Genomic DNA, 23934 nt, shown 5'->3' on the forward strand with positions numbered 1-23934 from the left:
CGGGGGCTCCCAAGAACTGCAGGCGCGCGGGGGCGGGAACTGGAGCGAAGGAAACCTTGGGGGCCGCGGACTGCAGGAAGAGCAGCCCGGGGGACGGCGACACCCGGCCCCGCCTCGAGCCCCGGGCCAGCCGCGCAGCGCGCGCGGGGGCCCTTCGCGTTTTCTGCGGCTCTGCAGGTCTCCGGACCTCCCGTCGTGGGAAAGCCGCCTGCGTCCCCTTTCCCCCGTCTCCCCCGGGACCGGCCTAGCCGGGCTCGCCTCCCGCCGCTTCGCCGCCCCGGGGAATGTGTGTGTCGCCGGCGCCGGGCGTCTCTCGGTGTCTGGGCTTCGCCTCCTTGCTCGCCGGCTCGGGCTTCGGAGGGGCCACGACGCTCCCCGGCCGGGCGCCCTCCATGGCAGCCAAGTGGTTCAAGGAGTTGCCGCTGACGCTGAAGACGGTGTCGGAGCGGGCGAAGCCCGGCGGAGGCGGAGGCGGCGGCGCCGGAGGAGGAGGAGGGGGCACGGGAGGAGGGGGCGGCCTGGCTAGCAAACTGCGCAAGAACTCCGAAGCTGGCGGCCCCGGGATGCCCCCGCCGTCCGGCAAGAGCCGCAAGAACTCGGCCGCCGAGCTGGGCAGTTGCAAGGCGGCCGGTTCCGGTCCCGCCAAGGACAGTCGGTTGTCCCGCGACAGCATCCAAGGGATGCTCCAGGCGGCTGCCGGCAAGAGCCGCAAGAACTCCCGTGCCGCAGCCGCAGCCTCAGCCGCAGCCGCCCCCGAGGAGGAGCAGCCCCGCGGCTCGATCAAGAGCACCGGCTGCAGCACCTACATCAACCGGCTCATCAAGGTGGACACCCAGGAGAAGAACGGGAAAAGCTACTCCAGTTCCAGCTCCAGCACCAGCTCCAGCACTTCTTCCTCCCCCTCCTCCCTGGGACCCGAACTGGACAAGGGCAAGGGGATCAAGCAGCAAGATACGGTAAGGAGAAGGATTTCTCTCCCCCAACATTAAAATAATCCCTTCCCTCCTCCGCCCAGTAAATCATCCCTTCCCACCCCCACTCCCATCAAGCCAACCCTTACCCCCATCGAGCCAACCCTTTCTCCCATCAAGCCAACCCTTCCCCCATCAAGCCAACCCTTCCCCCCATCAAACCAACCCTTCCCCACATCAAGCCACCCCTTTCTCTCATCAAGCCAACCCTTACCCCATCAAGCCAGCCCTTCTCCCCATCAAACAAAGCTTTCCTTCCATTAAGCCAACCTTCCCCCCCCATCAAACCAATGCTTCCACCCATCAAGCCAACCTTTTCCCCCATTCAGCCAACCCTTACCCAATCAAACCAACCTCCCCTCAACAAGTCAACCCTCTATTAAATCAGTCCTTTCCCTCAAGACAACCTTTCCTTCCATTAAGCCAACCTTTTCCTCTATCAAATCAACCTTCCCCCTACTACTGAATCACCTGTCCCCCCCCCACCCCACCTCCATGAAATCCTCTGAACATGCTGCCTAATTTGGATGATGGTAGGAGCCTATAACACTTAATCCATGTATCCTTGGAACATTTCTTGTCTTCTTGTTCCCCCACAACCTCATGCATATGTCACTTTTAGAGGACTGAACCCTTACTTGAAAAAAAATTCTAATATTCATTATAACCAAGGAAAGGTAAAAGCTGGACACCTTTAAGAGATGTTTGGATCATTGGTGACATTGTGTTATTCTTATTAGTGCTCAGGAGCTTCACCTTACCCTGTAGTATTATCATTCTGCTGGTAGTTCAAAGCTCTATTTAAATAGAACTCTGCTATTTTGCCAGATGTATCTATCTGCCTGCTGAAAGGTGCTCTGTTAATCTTGTGACTTCGTGTGGGGAGTTTATAGTTAAAGCCTTGATAAAATTAATTTTTTTTAATTTAAAAATTTTTAATTTACCAGCCCAACTCTCTTTGCTAGTATTGGAATCCCCTTTCTTCTCTACAGCTAATGGTTTGAAAAGGGGCATAGATCATACATTTAGAGCTGAAAGAAAGTTGAGTGCAAACCCACCTTCATTTTACAGATGAAGAGCCTGAGGCTCAGAGTAGTTCACCTCACTAAGAAGAGCCTGAGACAGGATTCAAACCAAGGTCTTCCAGCACTGTGTCCACTATACCACACTGCTTTTAAGTCTGATCAGTTTTCAAAACACTCTTAAAGAGATTAAGATTAGAAAGAGCAAAGATATTTTCTGGCCCTCATTATTACATCCTAGTCTGGACTCTGTCCAGGATTAAAGAGCAGTGAAAGTGAGGGATGATCTATTTACAATATTGTGTTAACAAACAATCTTGCATTTTCCTTTTATTGGGTACACTGGCTTCATAGGGGAAGAGATTCCTGAGTTGGAAGAGTCTTAACAGAGGAGTAAATTTTTAACAGCCCCAATTAACAATCCCTTTGGACCTTCTGCCTAATTGGATGATGATAAGAGCCTATAACATGAGGTCCATACAGCTTTGGAACCTTTCTTGTTTGTTCTTGTCTTATTTAACTCTTACAATATTTAGTATTTTACATGAATATGGTTTGTCCTTCTAACTGAAATATAAGGTCCTTGAGGACAGATACTGCATAGCATAGTATTGTATATCTCTTTCTGTGTCTAGCAGAAGTCTACACGTGTAATTTAATTGGCTGTTGATAAAGATTTGTTGAATGGAGGACTTAAGGTGACTGACACACATCTGCTGCTTAAACAGCTAGTCTTAAACAGCCTACTCTGAGCTCTTTAGAGGCCTTACTCATTTCCCCCTCTTTGCTTTCCCTCTTTTCATTCCCATGGGGTAAGAGCTCACCCTTAATGCTCTCCCTCCTCCCCCTCTGCTTCTCAAAGTCATACACTGTGCTGAGTGACCAACACAACTGAAGTCCTTTTTCCTTCATGAAACCTTCCAGTCTGATGTCTCCCTTCCTTCAACTCATCCTACAAATAGAATACCATGATACCATCTAATTCTTCTCTTTCTTTAACTATATTTTAAGTTCCTTGACAGCAGAGACCATGTCTTACATGTTACTCACAGCTTCTAGCAGTGCAGGATGCCTAGGAGGCATTGAGTATTTGGTTTTTGATAGACTGTGGTTGGTAAGCTCAGTTAATTAAAGGAGACCAGAGTAATCAGGTTAGTCGTCATGTGGATGTGCTGTTAAGGTTTTTGATTTGGGTTTTTGATTGGTTGGTTTATTTTTTTTCTATTCCAAGTCCCCAGACCTTGTAGCAAATGCTTTCTTGGGGTTGGAGAGGACATGGAAGAGTGTATAGAGTAGTGCAACTCCACCATCAGTCAACTATCATTTATTAAGTGCTTATTGTGTGCACTGTGCTAAACCAGTTATTAGAAAAAGATTATACTTCTTGCTGATGATAAGACTGTATGGTAGTCCTCATGCATATCAAAGCACATCTAGTATACCTATAATCATTTGTACATTGATGATGATTCTGAGATATTGCAGACAATCATTTGGGTACAATTACTACTTAGGCACTTTAGAATCCTTAACTCTTCTTTTTACAGGTGATCATTTTAGAAGACTATGCTGATCCCTATGATGCCAAGCATACGAAGGGTCAAAGGGATGCTGAAAGAGTAGGGGAGAATGATGGCTACATGGAACCATATGATGCACAGCAGATGATAACAGGTTTGTGAAAAATTGCTGGTTAAATATGGACATAAGCTTACTACTTTATCCATTTCACCCTTTTAAGCAAAAAGCAGCTTGGTGTAATGAGTAGGGAGCCCACATCAGAGTCAAGAATCTGACATATACAGGCTGTGTGATACTGAGTAAGTTAACCTCCCAGGAGCCCAGACAGCTCTAAGACTGAGATATTAGGATAGTTGCCAATCTGCACTGGTTCAGGGAGTTTTCTTCAGTAGGAGGAGCCAGTGTCATCATGAGCCACAAAATAGCTCGTTAGCATTTTTAACTAATATACCTTTCTCTGATACCTGCTTTATCAAGTTCTTTTAGAGTAGGTATCAGGGAGGAAATGAAGTGATGTAACCAAATCGTAGTAGATAGAAGGAAGGCTTGGGCTTTGTTGGAAGACCAGAGCTCACTGCCTCCTGAGGCAATCTATTCCACTTTTTTTAGAGTTCTAAATTGTTAGTTTTTCCTAAAACCGAGCCTGAATTTGCCCTTTTTGCAGCTTCTGCCCAGTATCCATAGTTTTGCCCTCCGGGACTCAGGAGAAAACATGACAGCCTTTAACATACTTAAAGATTGCTATCATGTTTCACTCCCCACCTCCACCCCCCCACCCCCATCAAGTCTTCTCTAGGCTAAAACATCCCCAGTTCTTTAAATAGATCCTCTTGTGAAATGATTTCACCATCCTGGCTTATCCTTCTCTGGATGCTCTCCAGCTTATTAGAGTCCTCCTTAACAACATGGCATACAGAACTGACCCCAAAACTCCAAATATTGTTTTTAATTTGACCTACAAAAGCAAGGACATGTGAATAATTTTTATGCTCCGAAAACATTTAAAATAGCTAATTAAAAGAATAGGAAATTTTGAGACTAAAAGATAGCATGATCCAGCTGACTTCAGAGTTCCAGAAATAATCACCTTTAAATTTAGATGCTGTATTTTAAATAGTTTACATCAGCCCTGGTCAACTCAGGCAGTCAAGTCAACAGCAAGTATTTATTAACCTGCTATGTGCCAGGCACTGTGCTGAACACCAGGGATGCAAAGAAAGGCAAAAGATAGACCCTGCCCTCAAGGAGCTCACAGTCTAATGGGAGAGACAACATGCCAACGGTTATGTGCAAACCAGATGTGTACAGGATTAATTGAAGATAATCACAGAGAGAAGGTTGAGTATATAGGGGACTCATGACCTCCTTAGTCCTGGACTTTGATTCTTTTTGAGACTAGAACCGAAGTCCCTTCTTAACTTCCTTCATATTTATGTAGGATCATGTAATTCCCAGAGTTCATTGTACTTTCAAAGGTCTTTCTGTATATTTCAATTCAATCCACTCTGGCCTCTAGGCAAGATTACTTCTTCTATGAATTAAAATGAGTGAAGAGGGGAATCCTCACTGCTAAGGTTACTATATGTATTTCCTGAATCCCTTATTTCCCTAGCTAAGCTGTTGGATATCAATGAGTCACAAGTGTGCATTAAGGAAATAATGCATTGTTTTAAAGAATAGCTTGAAACTATATAGACATGATATGATCCTGTTATTTTGCTGGGGGGAAAAAAACTTCCTCAAACTGTCTAATTTGACAAAGCTTGAAATTTTTGTGTCTTAAATAAATGTAATGGTGTGACAAATTCATTTTTTTCATAATATAGCATCTTAATTTAAAAATGATTTATTTCTAGAATTATAAAGTCAGCAGAATTATGCTATCATTTTAGTACGAAATTTTCCTAATTTAATTGCATTTGTTTTATATCTTTATGAACTTAAGTTATTCATATGTTTTTAGTGCTTTTATAGAGCAAAAAAAAATTCTTCCTTAAGTTAATTTTGTCTATTAACTTTTATTTAAACTTTGTTAATATTAAATATTACATTAAGATAAATAATGTTAAATAAACATTTATCTAGTATATGAGTGCTGACTCGAGGGATTTTTTGGTTGCCGTCTCCTCTTCCCCCACCCCCCACCCCCCCCCCAGTGTCATGAGTTTCATGCCTGGGAAAGGAATAATTGGTCACATATTAAAGACTTTGTTTCTACTGTTTTTAAAACAAATTGAAAAGCTGTCAAGCTACAGGAACATAAGCAGTCTCAGAATAGTGGAACACAAGGATAACTTCAGCATTCTGATACAGTCAGGGCAAGCTTCAGAAATGAAAATGAACTAGAACAGGAAAGCAGTGCTTCTGTTTCCTGCTGCTCTGCTGGACGGAGATAAGGAGCTGGATTCAGGGAGGGTGTAGCCTGGCCAGGCTTTGACCCTAAGGGTCACTGGACTGTGACCCCTGGTGAAACCCTTGAATGAAAGGAAGTGAAAAATGAACTGAGTCACAGTAAAAAATAAATAAATAAATAAATAAAAATTAGGTGGTTGGAGGAGAGGAATAAAAAGGATAAATTAAAACAATTAAAAGGGATGTAAAATTTCAAAAAAGGAGTTTCCCCAAGAATCTGTGCTGAATTCCTGTTTTGAGTTTCCGTTCTCCTTTTGTTTTTGTATTTTTTGTTCTCTTCCTCTTTAGATGAAATAAATCATTTTGTCTCTAGGGTTCCTTTTAAGTGGTTGTGGAAAACATACCCATGAAGTTGATTTGTATTTTTCTTATGAATGTTGTATTCTTAATGTCCTGGGCTTACAAAGGAAGTTACAGATCAATTGATCCTGCCAAATGAAAAGTGTATCTGTGAAATTTGCTATTTAAATAAAACAATCAGTAGTTCCTGCTTTCCTGCAGGAGAAAATGCAAACTGGTTCTCCTGGCTCAGGGCCTTCCACAATCTACTTCCACCTTTCTCTTCTAACTCATGTTTTATAGTACTATTCTTTACCTACCTCGTATTCTAAGGAAACTGGACTATGTGTTAATTTCCTGCCTCCATGCTTAGAATGGACTCCTTCCACACCTTTCTTTTAAAACTCCCTCTTCTTCAAGGCCTGGCTCTGATGTCTTCTCCAGGAAGTCTTCCTGTATTCCTCTTTCTCCGCTTCCCCCTCCTCAGCTGAAAGCAATCTCTTTCTCCTAGAATTTCTCCCATGCACTTTGAATGAATTTTTCCTTTATATTTATCATATTCTTCCTTATATAACATTTATGTGCACATCTTAGTACCCTTGTTAATATGTAAACTTGAAGCTAGGGATGATTGGGAGCAGGCCAAGGCAGAAAGAATCTTTATTTCTAATTTCTTCTAAGCAGCCAGCAGTTGATAAATATCTGAATTCTATCTAAAATCTAAAACTTCAACTACTTCATTCTCCTCAATTTGTAATAAAACAATAATCTATATACTTTCCTTTTTACTTTTAAAAGCCATTGGTTCCTAGTGATTAGGTTTTAGTTGCCTCCCTTGATACCTAATACATGAACATCCCTTTCTCTATCAGTACAGTGGAAATGCCTTGACTTAGCCTACCCGTGGGGCTACACAGCTGGGCAGAATAACAGGAAGTGAGTGAGCTGAACAGAAGCTGGAAATAAATGATTTGCTGCTGGGTTTTTTCCTCTCTTTCTTTTTTTTTTTTTTGTTCTGCTTAGTTATGGTTTAAAGGTACTATAGAGTTATTTAAATGTTTTAAAATAACACCATTTCTTTATAAAGTAGCACAGTTCATGGTGGGGGACACTACCCTATTGGGCTTCTTCTGAGTTACCCTTCAGTCTCTTTTCTTGATCTATAAAGTTGAGAGTATAAACCTGCTTTTTAGCTATAATACCTGGTATGAAAGCACTTCCCTTCATATTATCTACACGAGGAGGTTGGACTTGAACTGTGATCCTTTAGTCTTTCTTCATCCTTGTAACAACCCCATGTGGTAAGAAGGAAACTGAGGCACGGGAGTGGGGAGGCAGGAGGAAGCATTTCTTGACCCTAGGTGAAGTAGTTATTTAATAGCAAAGCTGAGACTAGAACCCAGATCGTCTGGGAATTTTTAAAACAAGCAGGTAAAATATGTACTTCCTTTAGAAGAAAGGTTATAAATAGGGGAGTAGTAACATAAACCATTTTCCTCAGAAGAATGTATGCAGTAAAGATTGTGAGCATTTAGCATTGTTTGTCATTAGTTCAGAGCTGCCAGATTAGTATCGGATATCCTTAAAAGAGACTTTAGAGATCATCTGGCCCCAATTTCCCTCCCAATATGAGGATTTCTCATAACATCCAGGGTTATTTTCTGGTTTTGTCTTTTAGTTTAAACACATTCAGGTTTTTAAAAGGTTCTCATCATTTGGGTATTCAGTCAAGATCGCATATGGGGAGAAAATAACTAGGGGAGGAGGAGGGAGACAGTCATGGTTCTTTAGATTTTTCACCATTTCCCTTGCAAACCTCAAACTTTGGGGTTTACAACTCAGCCTTCTAATTTTTGTTCGACGTGCAAGTATAAACTTAGACCTTTTCATCTAGAAAGAAAATTATTGTGTGGTTTGAATACTTGTAAAAATTTGTTCCAAATATGAAAATGTGTCCCAATGTCTTTGAACAGAGCCAGTATAAGAAACACTTAGTTCATGGAGATGATGTTAATATAGTAGTCAGGGGACCTTTGATTAAACCTTCCCCCCAATACCATATTATACATAAAAGCTTGATTTTTTTCAGTGGTGGAAGATTTAATCATTAAAGATCCTTGGGGCAGCTAGGTGATGCAGTGGATAGAGCACTGGCCCTGAAATCAGGAGGACCTGAGTTCAAATATGGCCTCAGACACTTGACACTTACTAGCTATGTGACCATGGGCAAGTCATTTAACCCTGATTGTCACCAAAAAGCCAAAAAAAAAAAAAAAGATCCTTATATTAAAGGAATTACAGACTAAAACTAGGGGGGAAGCCCTCTGTGTTCTTCCAGTTATCAAAATGTAAGTATGTGTGGAGCATAGTCTACAAGGCTAGAATTAGTTATTGAGAAAGAAAATTTTTTTTAGCACATTTCATATCTTACTCCATCCAGCAGCACATTTTAATTGTTACAAGGTCAGCTCTTGGTTTCAGCCCTTTGCTGCAAATGACTGTTTATCTGCAGTTAGTTAGCTGCTTTCTGTTGTCTGCCACGGTAAATGGCTTGTATCGGACAGCCTGGGTGTAGCTTCCTTTCTCCATTTCCTCCTTCTCAGTCTTATTTCCTCTCAGAGCCAGCTCTGCACGTCAGGGACTATTCTCCCTACAGGAAGGATCCGTTTGCAACCATGTGATTGTTTCTGTTACTATGGCGCCTCGAGTTCAGGACAGCCAGGTGCTGGAATGAGCTCTGAAGTCATTGAGCTTGAGGGGGTGGAGGGACCCTGTGTGTAAGTCTTGCTTTTTTCCTAATTAAACATTGTTTAAAGACCTAATAATACTTTGTATATCTCTTACCCAATCCAAGGACTTTCAGAGGAAGGAGTGCTTTTCTTTGCCTTCCTTTTGTGTATGGGTTGGACAAGGTGGACACTGAGGTCCGTTCCAACTCTCAAATGCTGTGATTCGGCTGTCAGACCAAGTCCCCGGCTCAGTTATTTCCACTTCCTCTCCCAGAACTCCATAGACATTCTTTCTGAAAAAGCAGAAAGCCATCTAACGTGGGCACTTAAGGTAAATAGACCGTGGGTGCTTGAAGTGCCTTCGGCTCATCAGTGTTTAAAAGTATGAAATGTTGAGCATTGCCGTGAAAGTGCTCCATATGAGGCCATTTCTGCTTTATTCTTATCTACCCAGGTATATTTCTCCTGATCATAAGTATAACAAACTCCTTTTCCTCTTAGTTCAGCAGAGACAGGGTTGAGTTGAGACAAGGAAGAGCAGAGAATGCCAACTGATATAATGTGGCTGGATTTTGTGAATGAATTAAATGTGTACTCTATTAACCTATCTTTTCCTGTTTTCTTGTGTTCGTGTTCATTTTTATTTTCGTATCTTATTTGTAGTTCCTTTGGAAAAAACTACCACCTTGTTTTGACTAAGCTAAAAGGAAAAAGGTATCTTTGGTTTTTTCCTAAACCTTGAACAGAACAAAGAAGGTGCCAGCTCTGGAGCCCAGGAGTAGCTGCATATGGACATTGGTCCCCTATTCATTGTAAACAGATTCTAGGTTGAGTTTTCTGTTCCCCGAGTTTGAGTAACTTTGTCCCCCTTTAATCTAGTTTTATTTCTCTTCTGTTCTTTCCTAAGCTGTAGCGTTGTTAGTGGTTCTAAAATTTAAGTAATCAGTCTTCTTCCCAGGTCGTTCTATCATGTGCATTCTTTACAAGGTACTTTACAAAAGACTTTCCTCCCTCTGGTTATTCTCCATGATTAGAAGACATCATTTCTAGCCCACAGAAACAGATTCTTCCTGCTGTTTGCAGTTTCCTACACACTGGCTGTTTTACATCTGGCTTGTCTCATTTTGTTCTCTAACATGGAGCAGACAGTTGAAGGCTAAGCTGGAGTCAGATCAGACTGCATGCTTAAAGTAGGTATGTGGCAGTGTGCCCTGGAGCTGCTGCTTCATTTGGCTACATTGCTTTACACTGGGCCTTCCTTTGGGATCTGTAGATTTCTGTGGTCTTTTCCAGAGTTAATGCCTAATGCTTATACGTCACAGGATTTATATAGTAAATAGAAGAAGGAGGGAGGAGATACTTTCCTTGTCTTGCTCCCATAGTTGTCGCTATCGGTGCTACTGGCAGAGAATCAGAGCTATTGAAACATAACTCCCAGCTCACACGCCAGCTTTGACTGGGTAGATAAGACAGAAGGATGGGCAGTTGCTTAAGTTTCATAGCCATTACAATAGCATGCCCCCTTCTAGAGAAGTGTGGTGCTGCACGCATATTTTCATTAATAAACATATATATGTACACCTTTCAGAGATAAGGCGAAGAGGTTCTAAAGACCCCTTGGTGAAGGCTATTCAACTGCTTGACAGCCCTTGCGAGTCAGGGGAGAATGGCATTAAATCAGAGACTTTGACTAAAAGACGGAATTCCAAAGACCTTCTGGGCAAACCCCCACAGCTTTATGATACTCCTTATGAACCTGGAGAAGGACCCAAACCAGATGTACAGGTGGGCACTATACAAGAAAGGAAGATGCGTTCCCCAGACAGCAGGCTTCCTGAAAATGATGAGCGACCAGCCGCAGAGTATGAACAGCCATGGGAATGGAAAAAAGAACAGATAGTGAAAGCATTGTCAGGTAAGAGGAAACCACTGAGACAGGTGATACCATTTCACCCAAATCACACATTGCATAAAATGTCTGGGCTCGCTTTTTACTTAGTAATGCTGTAGTCAACATTCATTCACCAAGCCTTTGTAAAATGCCTGCTACTTGCCAGCCAGTGTTCAGCACCAAGGAGGCGAAGACTAAGCAGTCCTGCCTTCAAGGAGCTTCCTGCTGAGCAAATAGCCAAGCACAGAGTACGGAATGCAACATATATCCAAAGAGATAAAAGGGAATTTAAGGGGAGGAGCAGCAGAAGCAAGAGGAATCAGAATAGGTTTTCTATAGAAGGTGGACCATGAGCTAAGCTTTGAAGGAAGCTGGGCGTTCTGTATAATAAGGGTGAGGAAGGGAGTATGTGGAGACAGGAGATGCACTGTTGGGTGTAGGGAGCAACAAGTTAGGCTGGAATATTGAGCATGTGAAGGAGAGTATGGGGCACATAAGCCTATAGCAGTAGACTGCGGCAGACTGTGAAGAGCTGTGAAAGACAAACAGGAGTTTTTACTTTATCCCAGAAGTGAGGGGAAGCCACTGAAGCTTCTTAAGCAGAGGAGGGATGTGGTCCACTCTGCATTTTAGGAATATCAGTTTGGTGGCAGTGCAGAGGATAAATCGGTGAGGGAAAAGACTAGAGACAGTTAGGAGGGTGGTCTGAACTGGGGTGGTGGCTAGATGAGAGGAGAGAAGGGATGGATATCAGATCTGTTGTGAAGGGAGAATCAATAATTCTTTACAAGAAAGGCTCTGGGATAGTGAACCTGGTTTACTAGAAGGATAGTATTGCCCTCAGCAGAAATTAGAAAGTTAAGAGGATTTGGGGAAAAAGATAAATTCTGTTTTGGACACATTGTTTGAGATACCTAATGGACATTCGACTGGTAATGTAGAACTGGAGCTTAAGAGAAAGACTGAGGATGGAGATCCAGATCTGGGAGTTGTCTTTTTAGAGATAGTAATTGAACCCATGGCAACTAATGAGATCCCTCAGAGATGGTAGAAAGAAGAGAAAAGGGCCCAACACAACTTGTTTGGTCAAGGGGAAAAGCTGCACGCTTGGATACCTCCATTGTAAAGACTCTCCTGAATTATATTATAAAGAAATGAGATTTTGGAGTTAGTTGTTTAGGGAAATGGTCTAAGGCTGTTTTCCTATATATTTATGTTGTATACTTCTTCTCTAAGTGACATCTTATTAGATGTTAGAATCATTTGAAAGCACTATTGAGTCTGTCTTAAGTTTCTTTTTTCTTTGCTGTTAAACCTATCGATTATATACAAGATTGCTTAGTTGACTTAAGATCGTAGCTCTGGAGTTGGAATGGGCCTTAGAAGCTATTCAATCCAACTTTTTCATTCTATAGATGAGGAAACTGGGGCCCATTTGGGACTTTTGTGTGTGTGTTCCAGATCAAACTTGGAGATAATTCACACATCTGTTAAGATCTGTTTTGTAGAATAATATTCTTTGCAATATTGAATAAAATGGAATAGACACAAAACAGTCATTTAAGGACTAAGTGAGCACTGTATTTCTCTCAGTTTAATACTTTTAAGGTATCAGATATTAAACTGACTTTACATATATGTATATATATCATTGTTCCTCAACATTCCTGGGGTTAGGGGCACAAGACTCTTACAAATGTGAAAAAGCCAAAATAACTCTAGGACCCACCCCAAACCTTTATTTTTAATAATTCTGGTCATATTTATTTAACATAAAAAACAAGTAAAACACACTGCACCCATAAAAAAAATTGCAGTTTCTAAGCAAGAGAGGTTAGTATCTCACATACTACGCAGTCTTCACTGCCACTGGTGTAGTGAATAAGATACAGTGCTCACTGAGGGAGAAAATCACATGACTGAGTCTGGATGGTAGGGAGACAAAGAGGAAGGGTTCCCAAAGAGAGAACGTTAGCCTGTAGTTCTTTAGTACACTGAAACTTTTTAACAAAATTTAACCAATGTTTATAACAAATTTATGTATGCATACTTATGGTAGTAAAGAATAAAATAGATTAATAACATGTAGTATTTATGCATTTGTGACTTACTAAAAAATTTTTTAGTTTTCTTTACATATGAGCATCCTCTGTAATTTTCCCCAGTACAGCACAAATCTCCAAAAATTCCCATTTAATTGTCAATGGCCAACCCACAAATGATCAAAACTACGAATGTGAAATCCACGAATGTTGAGGGATGACTGCATGAACATATATTTGTATAAATTGATAGTGGGAGGGTCTATATTAGTGTCAAATCAAACTTTCAATGCCTAATCCTGGTTTCCCATTAGTTTCTGTTACCTCCACTTGAATGCCTTCAGGCTATTTTTCCTCTAACCGTTAATTAGCATGGCTCTAGTTATGATCTAAGGTATAATCTAGATTCATTAAGGTGTCGGTGATGTATTTAGCAGCTGATCCTTTAATCCATTTCCTCTTTCTGATTACTTAGGATTTTAGGATTATAGATGTAGAACTGGCACTTTAGAGATTATCTAATCCCATTTCCTCATTTATGCAGCTGAGGAGACTGAGGTTTAAAGAATCTAAGTGACCTGCCCAAGACCATACAGGTAGTAAATGTCAGAGATGAGACTTGAGCCCAAGCCCTTTAACTCTGGAGCCACGCTTCTGTCTATTGTACTATGGTCAGAAGCTTAAAGTTGATCGTCTGGAATTATTGAATGACTCAAGGGCTGGATCTCGAGTCAAGAAGATCTGAGTTCAAATCCCATCACAGACATTTACTAGCTATGTGACTCTGGATAAGTCCCTTAACCCCATTTGCCTCAGTTTCCTTGTCTGTAAAATGAGCTGGAAAAAGAAATGGCAAACTACTCCAGTATCTCTGTCAAGAAAACTCCAAATGGGGTCATGAAAGAGTCAGACATAACTGAAATGACTGAACAACAACAAAATTAGGTTCCTGGTTTGTCTTTGTGCATGCTTCAAATTTATCCAGCCATAATACCAAAACATATATGATATTAAAATAAATTGATGCATTCAATAGTCTTAAAAAATATCTATGCTGTCTTCATTTATCCCTGTCATCTTCCATTTGCTAGGAATTTTTAACAAAAAAAAAAATGCCAAAACTTTCCAGAAAAGCATTATTTTCGGTGGATATATGTTTTTCTGGAACAATCTCACTACGATCTCTTTTAGTCTGAAAAGTGCAAAAGTAGGAACCTCTGAGTAAATGTGATAAAAGAGTTTGGTCACAACTAATATTCTAAAACTTCCTTCTAGTAGTGGATGGCTGCTGGGAAGTTGCATTATGTGGGATGATACTAGCAGTATAATGGAATATCAAAGATTTCAGGGCTCTCGGATCCACCAACATATTTTTCTGCTCTCTGCAGTTTTTGTTGAAGGAAAAAAATACTTCTTTCCTGAGCTGAGTCAGGATAAGCATTTTTTTCTTTGAAGCCTTACATAGACCACTGCAATGACAAGTCTGATATTAAATGGAGCCTTCCTTCCAGTCCAGTTTGAGGGATCGGAGAGACCTTCGATCAAGGAAGAAACAGTGCGACATCACCACAGGCAGAAGAGCTGGACCCAGAAGATCCTGAAACCAGCACTCTCAGATCACAGTGAAGGGGAGAGAGTGGACCCCGCTATTTGTCTGGAAAAGCAGCCGTAAGTCTGACCCCTTCTTTGACCGCCTCTGGGACTGGTGCAGAATATTCATAGGATCATAGGTTTAGAGCTGGAAGGACTCAGGAGCCATCTAGTTCACCTCTTTTTCACATATGAGGAAACTGAGTCCCAAAGAGCTTAAGACTTGCCCATGGGCATGCAGGCATCAAGTAGCGGAGCTGGAGTCTGAACCCAGGTCCACTGATGCCACATCCAGCCTTCTTTCTACTGCAGCAGACTCTCTCCTGCAGAAATAAAAAAACTTGAAGACAAATGATTATTGCATTATCAAGATAGGATCTGGACCTATGATTTCATTGGTATAGGGAACTTCAACACATTCTATGCAGTTTATAGTCTTAGACATTACTGAAGAACTGGAAAGTTAAATGACCCATCCTGGGGTGGGTATGCTTCCAAGGTAAAACTCAAACCCAGGTCTTCCTAGCTCTGAGGCTGGTACTTTCTACCAGCAGTTCTCAAAGTGTGATCCTTGGACCCCTAGAGGTCCCCAAGACTTTTTCAGGGGGTCTGAGAGGTCAAAACTATTTTCATAATAATACTATACTAAGACATTTTTTGTCTACTAAAATGCTCTTCTCTTCCATTTACATATCTGTGTGAGGCTGGATTTTCTTCATATATGTAAACTAAAACAATATGTTTGGGGGCGTCTAGGTGACTCACTGGATAGAGCACTGGGCCTGAAGTCAGAAAGATCTGAATTCAAATTCAACCTCAGACAATTATTAGTTGTGTGACATTGGGCAAGTTGCTTAATCTCTGCTTGCCTCAGTTTCTTCATCAGTATAATAGAGCTTATAATAGCCCCTACCTCCCAGGGTTGTTGTGAGGCAAATGAGATAATAATTGTACAGTGTTTAGCACAGTGCCTGGCACATGGGAAGCATTATATAAGTTTTAACAACTGTCAGTATGTATCAATGTTGGCTACAGAGGCGGATATGAGAATCTAGCTTTCTTTTTATTAAACCAGCCATCAAAGAGATTTTCAAATATATATGTAAAACAATGCCTCTTCTCACTATTTTTTTTGTTTTGAAAAATATTTTTTATAAAAATGTTATTTATATTATTACCATGTAACAGGTTTATTACTGTTAATTTTTAAGTGCAGGTGAATTAACAACTAAATATTTTTTAATGTATCCATTTTAATTTTTAATGCGGTAAATATTGATAGATGTAACTCACATTAAAAAAGCTCTTTTTGGTCCTCAATAATATAAAAGTGTAAAGAGGTCCAGTCCTGAGACCAGAAAGTTAGAGAACTGCTTCTCTCTACACTATGCTTCTTGGGTTATTTCTAACTGTATAAATAGCAATTGTTTCTGTTCTGGCCAAATAAGGGTCTTCCCCTCCCAGGTGGATTTTTTTTTCTTTTTGCGTAGGCAAAGTAGGCCATCTTTTGCCTCACTTCTTACCTAGCCTTAAATCACTGAATGGATGTTGCCTCAGACAAACTGAGACTTGGGAAAGACCTTAGCTTAAAAAAGCCAAGGTCTCCCACTGCATCCAGGGCCATCACCAGTCATCTTGACCTCTGTCTTGCCACTGTACTCAGATGACCCTGGAGGAGAAGGTGAGGCTGGTGACTTTGCACAGCCCTGCTTCTTAAATCCAATTCACTTGCAAGTCAAGACATCACCTTCCTGATGTTGTTGGACTTCTTTGAGAACAAAGGACAAACAACAACAGGTTATAGGTAGATCATGAACCTTGTATTGACAAGGCTGTGATGAATTTTCTGTATTAAGGTGGGGGTTGTACACAGACGTTGTTTGTTTGACTTAAACCTTAAACGTACTATACAGAATGAAAATTGTATCTTTCAACAGTACCTGAACTTGCTGTTCTGATAGTGTGTGATGCAGAATTATCCTAGTTGCCTAAAATGGGAAATAGATCTAGTATAAATGACTAAAGGCATCAAATACATTGCATAAACCAGGAGTGACTTTCACAGTCTCCAGACTTTGAATTTTAACGCAGTTCTACCTCCCTCCTCTCTTTAGCTGGTATCACGGAGCCATCGCCCGGGCAGAGGCGGAGAGTCGGCTTCAGCCCTGTAAAGAAGCCAGTTACCTGGTGCGCAATAGTGAGTCTGGGAACAGTAGATACTCTATTGCACTAAAGTAAGTATCTTGGTGCCCGCATCAGACTGCTGAAAGAGAAAATGAGAAATAGGCCAAAGAAGGTCTTAGATAGAGTAATGTTTAAAAAGAAGCATTTCTTTATGAAAGAGAGGTCATGGATCATAGACTTGGAGTTTGAAGGAACCGTCAGGCACAACTCCCTCACTTTAAAGAGGGAACTGTGGCCCAGAGGGGTTAAGGCTCCTGCCCAAAGACACAAAGGGAGTCCATGTCAGAGGATTTTGAATCTGGGTCCTCTAACTCTCCAAATCCTTTTTTTTTCCCCTTTGTCACATTGGACTAAATCATTCATGACCAATTTAACAGACTCTTAGGACCACATATTAGAGACAGGAGGAAGGGGGACTTAAACAGAAAAATTAAGAGTAAAGGTCCATTAAAATGGTCACAATAGACCTTTTAAACTCATAGAGTGGTTTGATTCGAAGAATACCTCAGTGGTAAAAGACTGCTTTGCAATGTCAATTGGCTATCTATGACAAAACATAAGATAGTCTAATGGTTTCTCTGTGGGAATAATTTTTAGAAAAGAGAATCAGCTTGTTTACTTTCTCTTGACCCATCAGGAATGGTTGTTGAACATGTTTTTGATAATTCAGTGTCCCCTTCTCCATCTGCACAATATTAATTGTTTTAAAATTATTTTAAGACATTTTATTGCTGCCTCTTATTTTTATGTCACTCTTTTCTGGATATAATATCTTTCTCCTCCAACCCCCTAAACTGATGTATCCCTTGTAACCCAAAGGAAACAAGACAAAAGTGCGGTGAGCGTAGCGGACAGTGTATTTGGCCCTCTGTCTCTGTAGTCTCTCTCCTCTCTGCTGAGTCCTTAGTTTCACAGTCTGTGTTCTGGGACCATTATTGTAGTTCCTTAGGAGGTCCACCTTCTTTGAATGTTTCCATCTGCATTTTTGTAGTTCTTGTGTTGTTTGCTTACTTTACGCATATGCATTTTCCCATCTTTCTCTAAATTCTATCTTCATAATTGATGGCTCAATAATAATCCATTTATTAGTTAGGATTTTTCAGACTAGCCTTGCCTCTCTTCCTTGGGGATAATGACTGAATAAAAATAAGCTCTCATTTGTAATAAAGACCCTTTGTGTCCTCTCGAACTCTGGAGTTCTTTGCCCCTCTGCATTTCGTACTCTGGGCTTTGATAATGCTGCCCTGGTTGCTGCAGGGCTGACAGGAGCTTTCCTGCCAGTAAGTGTCTTACAATGGAGAGGAGAGGAGAAGATGGCCAGCCTCTCACTCTCTGCTGCCCCTGACTGTACACAAAGACGTGTTTATGCCTCAGCCCCATGGAGTCTGGGTGTTCCCTGGCAGTCCTTGTCTCCAAGGCTAGTTCAATGGCGCTATATTGGAGGATCATTGTCGGGAGTACTAACTGCATTTCCTTCCTGAGGAAGCAGAGCCCCTGTAGCTGAAACAATCAGACTAGAGGGGGGAAAAAGGGGCTGGGTGTCCAAGCAATATTGCTCATAAAACTGAAATGGCCAACAAATATACAATGCCAGGAATAGCCCTGCTCTGCTCCTGAAACGGGTGCTTTCTGGGTTAGCTTGAGCTTTCTTTGCCAACTTGCATTGTCTGAGCCAACAGGCTGTATCTGAGCAAAACAAACTTACTTAAAACAAGGAATAGCCTTTCCAGACATGGAAAAAAATTTTATTTGGATTTATACTTTATTTTTTTGTTGTTGAAGGAAATAGGGTGGACTTTTTTTTTTTAACCTGTGTCTGGGTGCTTTAAGCAGTCTAGTAAGATTAATGATGGGATGGCATTGATAATTTTTTTAAAAAGGCTTTAGTCTAGTTAGCACCTATAATTTTTTTATACTGAAGACACAGCTTTCAATGATGAAACAAGTTTAGTAGGGGGTTGGGAAACCTCCAGTGCTTTGAGTGTTGGATGTCCAGAGCATTTCTGTTTGTGATGGAACAATGAAGGGAGGGCCAGGAGAGCCTGTCAGACTGCTGAGTACCTGGCCAGAGTGGTCTGTACTGGAGAGGGTCCCTCTAAGCCTTGCTCACTTGTGTCTCCTCCTCTGGCTTGTGTCTTGTTACAGGACCAGTCAAGGGTGCGTTCACATTATCGTGGCCCAGACTAAAGACAACAAGTACACCCTCGATCAAACAAGTGCTGTGTTTGACAGCATCCCAGAGGTGGTGCATTACTATTCCAACGAGAAGTTACCTTTCAAAGGGGCAGAACACATGACCCTCCTGTACCCTGTACACAGTAGACTACACTGACTCCACCAGTGAAAGCCTGGGGCACCCGTTTCCCCCACGACAGCAGCACAAACTCGGCCCCTGGGTGGGCTGGACTTTTTCTCAGTTATTGGTGTCTACTTTCTACAAGAATTTTCAAGGAAGTAAAAGTCTTCATTTTTAAAAAGAATAAATTATTTGCCCCAAATCTAGTCCTTAGCACCCACTTTCTTCTTCACTGAAGAGGAGAGCAGTAAGAAATGAGAGTAAGTTCTCTGCCATTGCCCAGATGCCTATACTAAATAACACTTCCTCAGAAAGGATAAGCAAAGACCCTAGCACAAAGCAAAAAGCAACATCTGCCCCATTTCAATCACAGCTGAAGAAAGGCACCCATTGCCAACATCACTTTGTTGTGTAGTCCTCCTGCACTTGGGGAGGGACCAGCCAGAAAAAGACAGGGTACTTGAGCGCACACATCACCATGGGATGGACCTTTGGGAATGGAGAAACAGTACAAAATGGAAATTGGCCGGTAACCCTGGAAAAGGGATCTCAAAAGAAGTTTTCTGATAGGTTGTAATTCAAGGAGAACTCCAAACTTGAAGGTTTGACAATAGGTTTCTTTGGGAATCAGCGTCCTATCCCCCGTCTACCTTCTACTAATGGAGTGTTTGCTCAAGAATGTGTTTTCAAACCTGGCATCTGTCCCATGTGTGTATAGCTGAGGAAAGAGGTAGGAATCACCCCAGGTCTCAATTGCTCTTGTAATTAAACATTATTAGCATTGTTCTGAAATTGTAACATAAAATAAGGAGCAAAGGGCTTGTTATTGCTGAAAAAAATTTTTTTTAAATTAAGTAGCCAAATACTATTTTAAAAATGGATAATTTGTGAGTCTTTGCCTCATTGGGGAAAAAAAACCCTATTGCTATGGGATCTTTGTGATTTGGGACAACTCGCCTAGATTTGCTTTATAAAAGTAGTACTTTGGGATTTAACAGTATAAGCTAAATTGCTTTGAAATTTTTTGTGTGTGTTTTTTTTAAGAGTTTGCCACTCTATGCCTACCAGACTGAATCGTAGTCTGTCTGCTATGGTATTTTAAAATAATTTTGATTGTGTGTGTGTTTTTAACCTCATAACAGGTTTTCTGTAAATTTTATTTCTCATGCTCTTAAATAAGGCTTTTGTGTTATCTTTATAGTAAGCCATAAACTTATATTGCCAATTTATTTACTGTGAGAAAAACATGGGGATAACAGACTTACTGTGAGAAGAATAATATTATGGTAAGAGGCTCTATAATTAAAGCTGAGCAGCTGTTTCTGTATTCTGGGGTTTACAGTTTATTCCTAAAAATGGTCTAGGTGCCTGCAAAAAGATCCAATGAAAAGTTAATTTTTATAGTCTGGGGATTTTTTTTGTGTTTGAAAGGCCAGAAAAATATTAATTTGTATACATTCTGAGGTAGGAATATCTCTGCAATCACCAGTTATTTTTCTATTGTTAACATTTCACTTCATATACAAATTTTGGCCAAAGGGGCTAATATATAAGTATACCCTTGGTTTTAAAATTCTGAAGGAATCTTTTTGATAATACTTGTTTATGTTGGTAATCTTATAACCTTTTTTTTTTTTTAAAGCATAGGTTAGAACCTTTAAAACTGAGCTCATTTTTAAGACCTCCACAGGTCATCATTACATTATGTTCCATTTTATCTAAGACCTTATTCCGTAGTTATTCTGTAAATGGGGTCTTAATGAAATGTCCTAATTTTAACAAATGCCAAAACATTGACAAAAGTTTACTTTGTGCACTAAATGACTTAAAAACTTGGCACTACCAGCTACTGTGATGAATACTGAAGTAACATTTTAAGGTATAAATTAGGTATGTAGTTAAGCACTCATATTCCCAGCACTGTGCTTTTTTTCCTGGACTTTTATTCATTGTGTTGTTGTTCAGTTGTTTCAGTTGTGTCCGACTCCCTGTGACTCCATTTGGGGTTTTTTTGGCAAAGATACTAGAGTGGGTTGCCATTTCATTGTGATGCCTATGTATTTCACTACATTCATTTATAAAAAGCCAGAAGGAAAAATGAGTTATGTTCTTCTAAAAAGTGATTTTTTAAAATCCCTGGTGACTGGCAAGAGAGGAATCTATGGAAGATGGTGACAAACCAGAAAGTTGAGTAAATTGGGGGATAGCAGTTAAGCTGCGCTTTAGATTGTGACAAAAGCCTGAGAATTCACAGCTGGGGTGGAGCCACAAAGTACCATATGTTCTAAAAACAATTAGGCCCAGCAGGGTGTCACCTAATGGCTTCCTTGTTAAGCTGCCTGGGCCAGCTGATCTAAAGCTGTATGAAAGCCAGATATTTATTGTGAACTGGGGACTTAGGGGTTTGATTAGTTTGTCTCAACTGCAAGCATCTTAAAGTTTTATTCACATGAATTAAATTATTTCCAGCAGGGGAAACAATTTGTGGTGTTATGAAGAGATAGCGTTGTCATATAGAATATCCAGTTTTCATAGTGTTTGGGACTCATGTTTTCATTTTGTTACTGAGAAAACAGGAGGCTGGGAGACAGTGACTTATCTAAGATCACACCTCTAGTTAGTAGGGGAATTGCAACTAAAATCCCAGAATTGGAACAAAAATCTGGCTTTCCTGGCATGTTTCTGCATTTCCTTGTACCCTACTGTCTCTAGGATTTGAATACAATATCCACTAATTGTGTTTTATGTCTCTTCTTCCTCCCTTATTTCTTTTTGTGTATTTCCCAGGCTACTGAGTTTTGAAGTTCACCAAACCAGTTCTTTCCCATCACCTCCCTCACCTCCAGTTGAAAGCTTATACTCAAATACTTGGGTTGATTGTTTTAAAAGGGCGAATTTCTAAGAAACCTGGAATAGTTAGCTGATTGTTATTTACAAGCACTATTTTAAAAGTAAGGATAGGGAATCATGGAAAATTTTGATATGGGTGAACAATAAAAACTTGCCCTGTTCCCTCTCCCCGCCCCCTTCTTTTTTTCCTAGCAGTTCTAAACAGAAATGTTTCTTACAAGTAAGATTTCTGAACAAGAATCTCCTTCCTAACCGTTCAAATTCTTCTGCTTTAGCAAGCAGCAGTTCATTTAACTGTCTCCTTGGGTGGGGGATAGGAGAGAAAGGCATTCAGTCTGTAACTATCACCAAATTATTTTTAATTTTTAACAGGGAGATAGAAATTTATTTGTTAATTGGTATACTGTTAGCTGTCTGTCTTGAGAAAGAGTCTGGCTTATTTGAGGATTGAGAGTTTGAGGGGGGTTTTGTTAAGTTTCAGAGTTTCAGAAGACTAATTAAGAGATTGTAAAGTTAGGTCTTTTTCAGTTTGTTTTTGGGGGTGGTTCTTATGCATTCATTCATTAGCCACTCTTTTAATACAGGTTCCTTTAAGTGCCTTCTGCCAACAAAAAGGATGGCCATTTTTTCCCCCTCATTCTAATTAAGAATGTTTTTTAGTTTCTAGGTCGTCTCACCATCCCCAGGGTACTTTTGGCCTTTGACTAAATTTCAGACACTGTTATTCCCCTGTTCCACATCTTGTTGTTTAATTTACCTTATGATTTCCTGTAGCTGTAGTGACCATATGCTCCAGATTTCCTGAAACTGTTCCAATTTCAGGGGAAAAAAAAGTATACTTTTAATGAGACTTTGCAAAAGACATATCCTCTGTCAGACCCTGTGTCTCAGTTTTTGGTTGGGAAAATGTGATCACCAGTGTCTTTTTAATGTCATGATATCTCAGGGACCATATTTCTTGATTATTAAAAATCATTACCCAAGCTGCTAGTGGTTCAGTTGCCAGCTCCTCACCAATACATGATGTCACTGGCTCAATTGGCTAACTTAAAAAATCTGGCCTGCTATTTTCTTTGGAACCTGTAACGTTATAAAGGAAAGAGTTGGGCTAATACTACCATCTCATGGAAATGAGAGCAAACTGCAGTGGGAAAATTGATGTGTTGGCCTAATTCTTATGGCTGACTGTCTGAACAAAGTGCCATTCAGAAGAGATAATATTAATCCCCTTCATTGTTTCCTAATGAATTACCGAAACCCTCTCCACGGGAGAAAGACTTGACATGGTGCTGATTACTGTAGCCACCTTGAAATACCCTTCCCTCTCAAAGGAGATTTGCATCCTAATAAACCTCTTTCCATTTCAACCAGGGTTCCTGGGATACTATAGTGCTCATCATTGTTTAGGCTTGTATAGCTTATTTTTTGTAGTTCTATTTTAAATGAAAGTGCTGGTGATTATCAGATAATTGGGGCAGATGTCTAATTTTGCCAGAATTCTTAATTGTTCAGCTGTTTTTGTAAGGGGAACTTTGACATTTTAAAATATCAGTTGATATATATAGGTTTAGCTTACATTTTTTTGAAGAATGTATTTTAACCAACTGCCTATCTTATTAATTTTTAAGTATTTATAATACAGAAATATTTTGTACAATTTCTGAATGTATTGTGCTAGCCAACATAGGCTGCACATCCCCCTGAATTCTGTTTACCCTGAAATGTAACTTAAATAAATGTCATGTCAAACAAATCATAATCTTTGGCTTATTTCATTCAATTAATTTTTTAAAATTATTTTTTGTTGATCTTTTGCTTTTTATATTATCATGGTTTTCTCCAGTATTCCTTCCCTTCCCTCTCCTAGAAGACCATCCCCTATAACAAATAGTATTTTTTTAAGACAAAAAAGGAAAAAATTAAGTGGGAAATATTGGCACAACTGCTCAGTTCATTGAAAAAGTTCACTTTGCCTCACTTGATGTAGATTTTTCCATACTACTCTATTCAACACATTTATCATTTCTTATAGCACAATAATATTCCATTATATTCATGAGCCATAATTTGTTTAGCCATTCCCCTATGAAGGGAATCTATTTCCCCCCTAATTCTTTACTGTCACTAAAAGTGCTGCCATAAATATT

At 40.3% G+C, this 23934-nt stretch overlaps 2 protein-coding genes across 2 annotated transcripts in view; one reads left to right on the top strand and one right to left on the bottom strand.

The window, feature by feature from the left end:
• LOC114049800 (tudor domain-containing protein 10-like) overlaps positions 1–2132 on the bottom strand; it is a 51635-nt gene extending 49503 nt beyond the window's left edge. The window contains exon 1 of the mRNA XM_027871206.1: positions 2030–2132. The gene's annotated coding sequence lies outside the window, so the exon portion shown is untranslated. The remainder of the gene's footprint in view (positions 1–2029) is intronic.
• LOC114049799 (SH2 domain-containing adapter protein E-like) lies at positions 285–23546 on the top strand. Its single transcript, XM_027871205.1, has 6 exons — positions 285–956; positions 3541–3667; positions 10523–10849; positions 14379–14535; positions 16572–16691; positions 18787–23546. The coding sequence occupies exons 1-6, from the start codon at positions 285–287 to the stop codon at positions 18971–18973; spliced, it is 1590 nt and encodes a 529-aa protein (XP_027727006.1). The 3' UTR covers positions 18974–23546.
• Positions 23547–23934: the final 388 nt, after the last annotated feature.

The sequence above is a fragment of the Vombatus ursinus genome, unplaced genomic scaffold, assembly GCF_900497805.2.
Source record: "Vombatus ursinus unplaced genomic scaffold, bare-nosed wombat genome assembly UNPS02014798.1, whole genome shotgun sequence".
Lineage (NCBI taxonomy): Eukaryota > Metazoa > Chordata > Mammalia > Diprotodontia > Vombatidae > Vombatus > Vombatus ursinus.

Excerpts from the sequence above, each read along its gene's own strand:
- LOC114049799 (XM_027871205.1), top strand. The coding sequence starts at position 285 with ATGTGTGTGTCGCCGGCGCCGGGCGTCTCTCGGTGTCTGGGCTTCGCC. Across the intron at positions 3,668-10,522 it reads TGCACAGCAGATGATAACAG|AGATAAGGCGAAGAGGTTCT; the intron begins GTTTGTGAAAAA and ends TACACCTTTCAG. Across the intron at positions 14,536-16,571 it reads ATTTGTCTGGAAAAGCAGCC|CTGGTATCACGGAGCCATCG; the intron begins GTAAGTCTGACC and ends TCCTCTCTTTAG.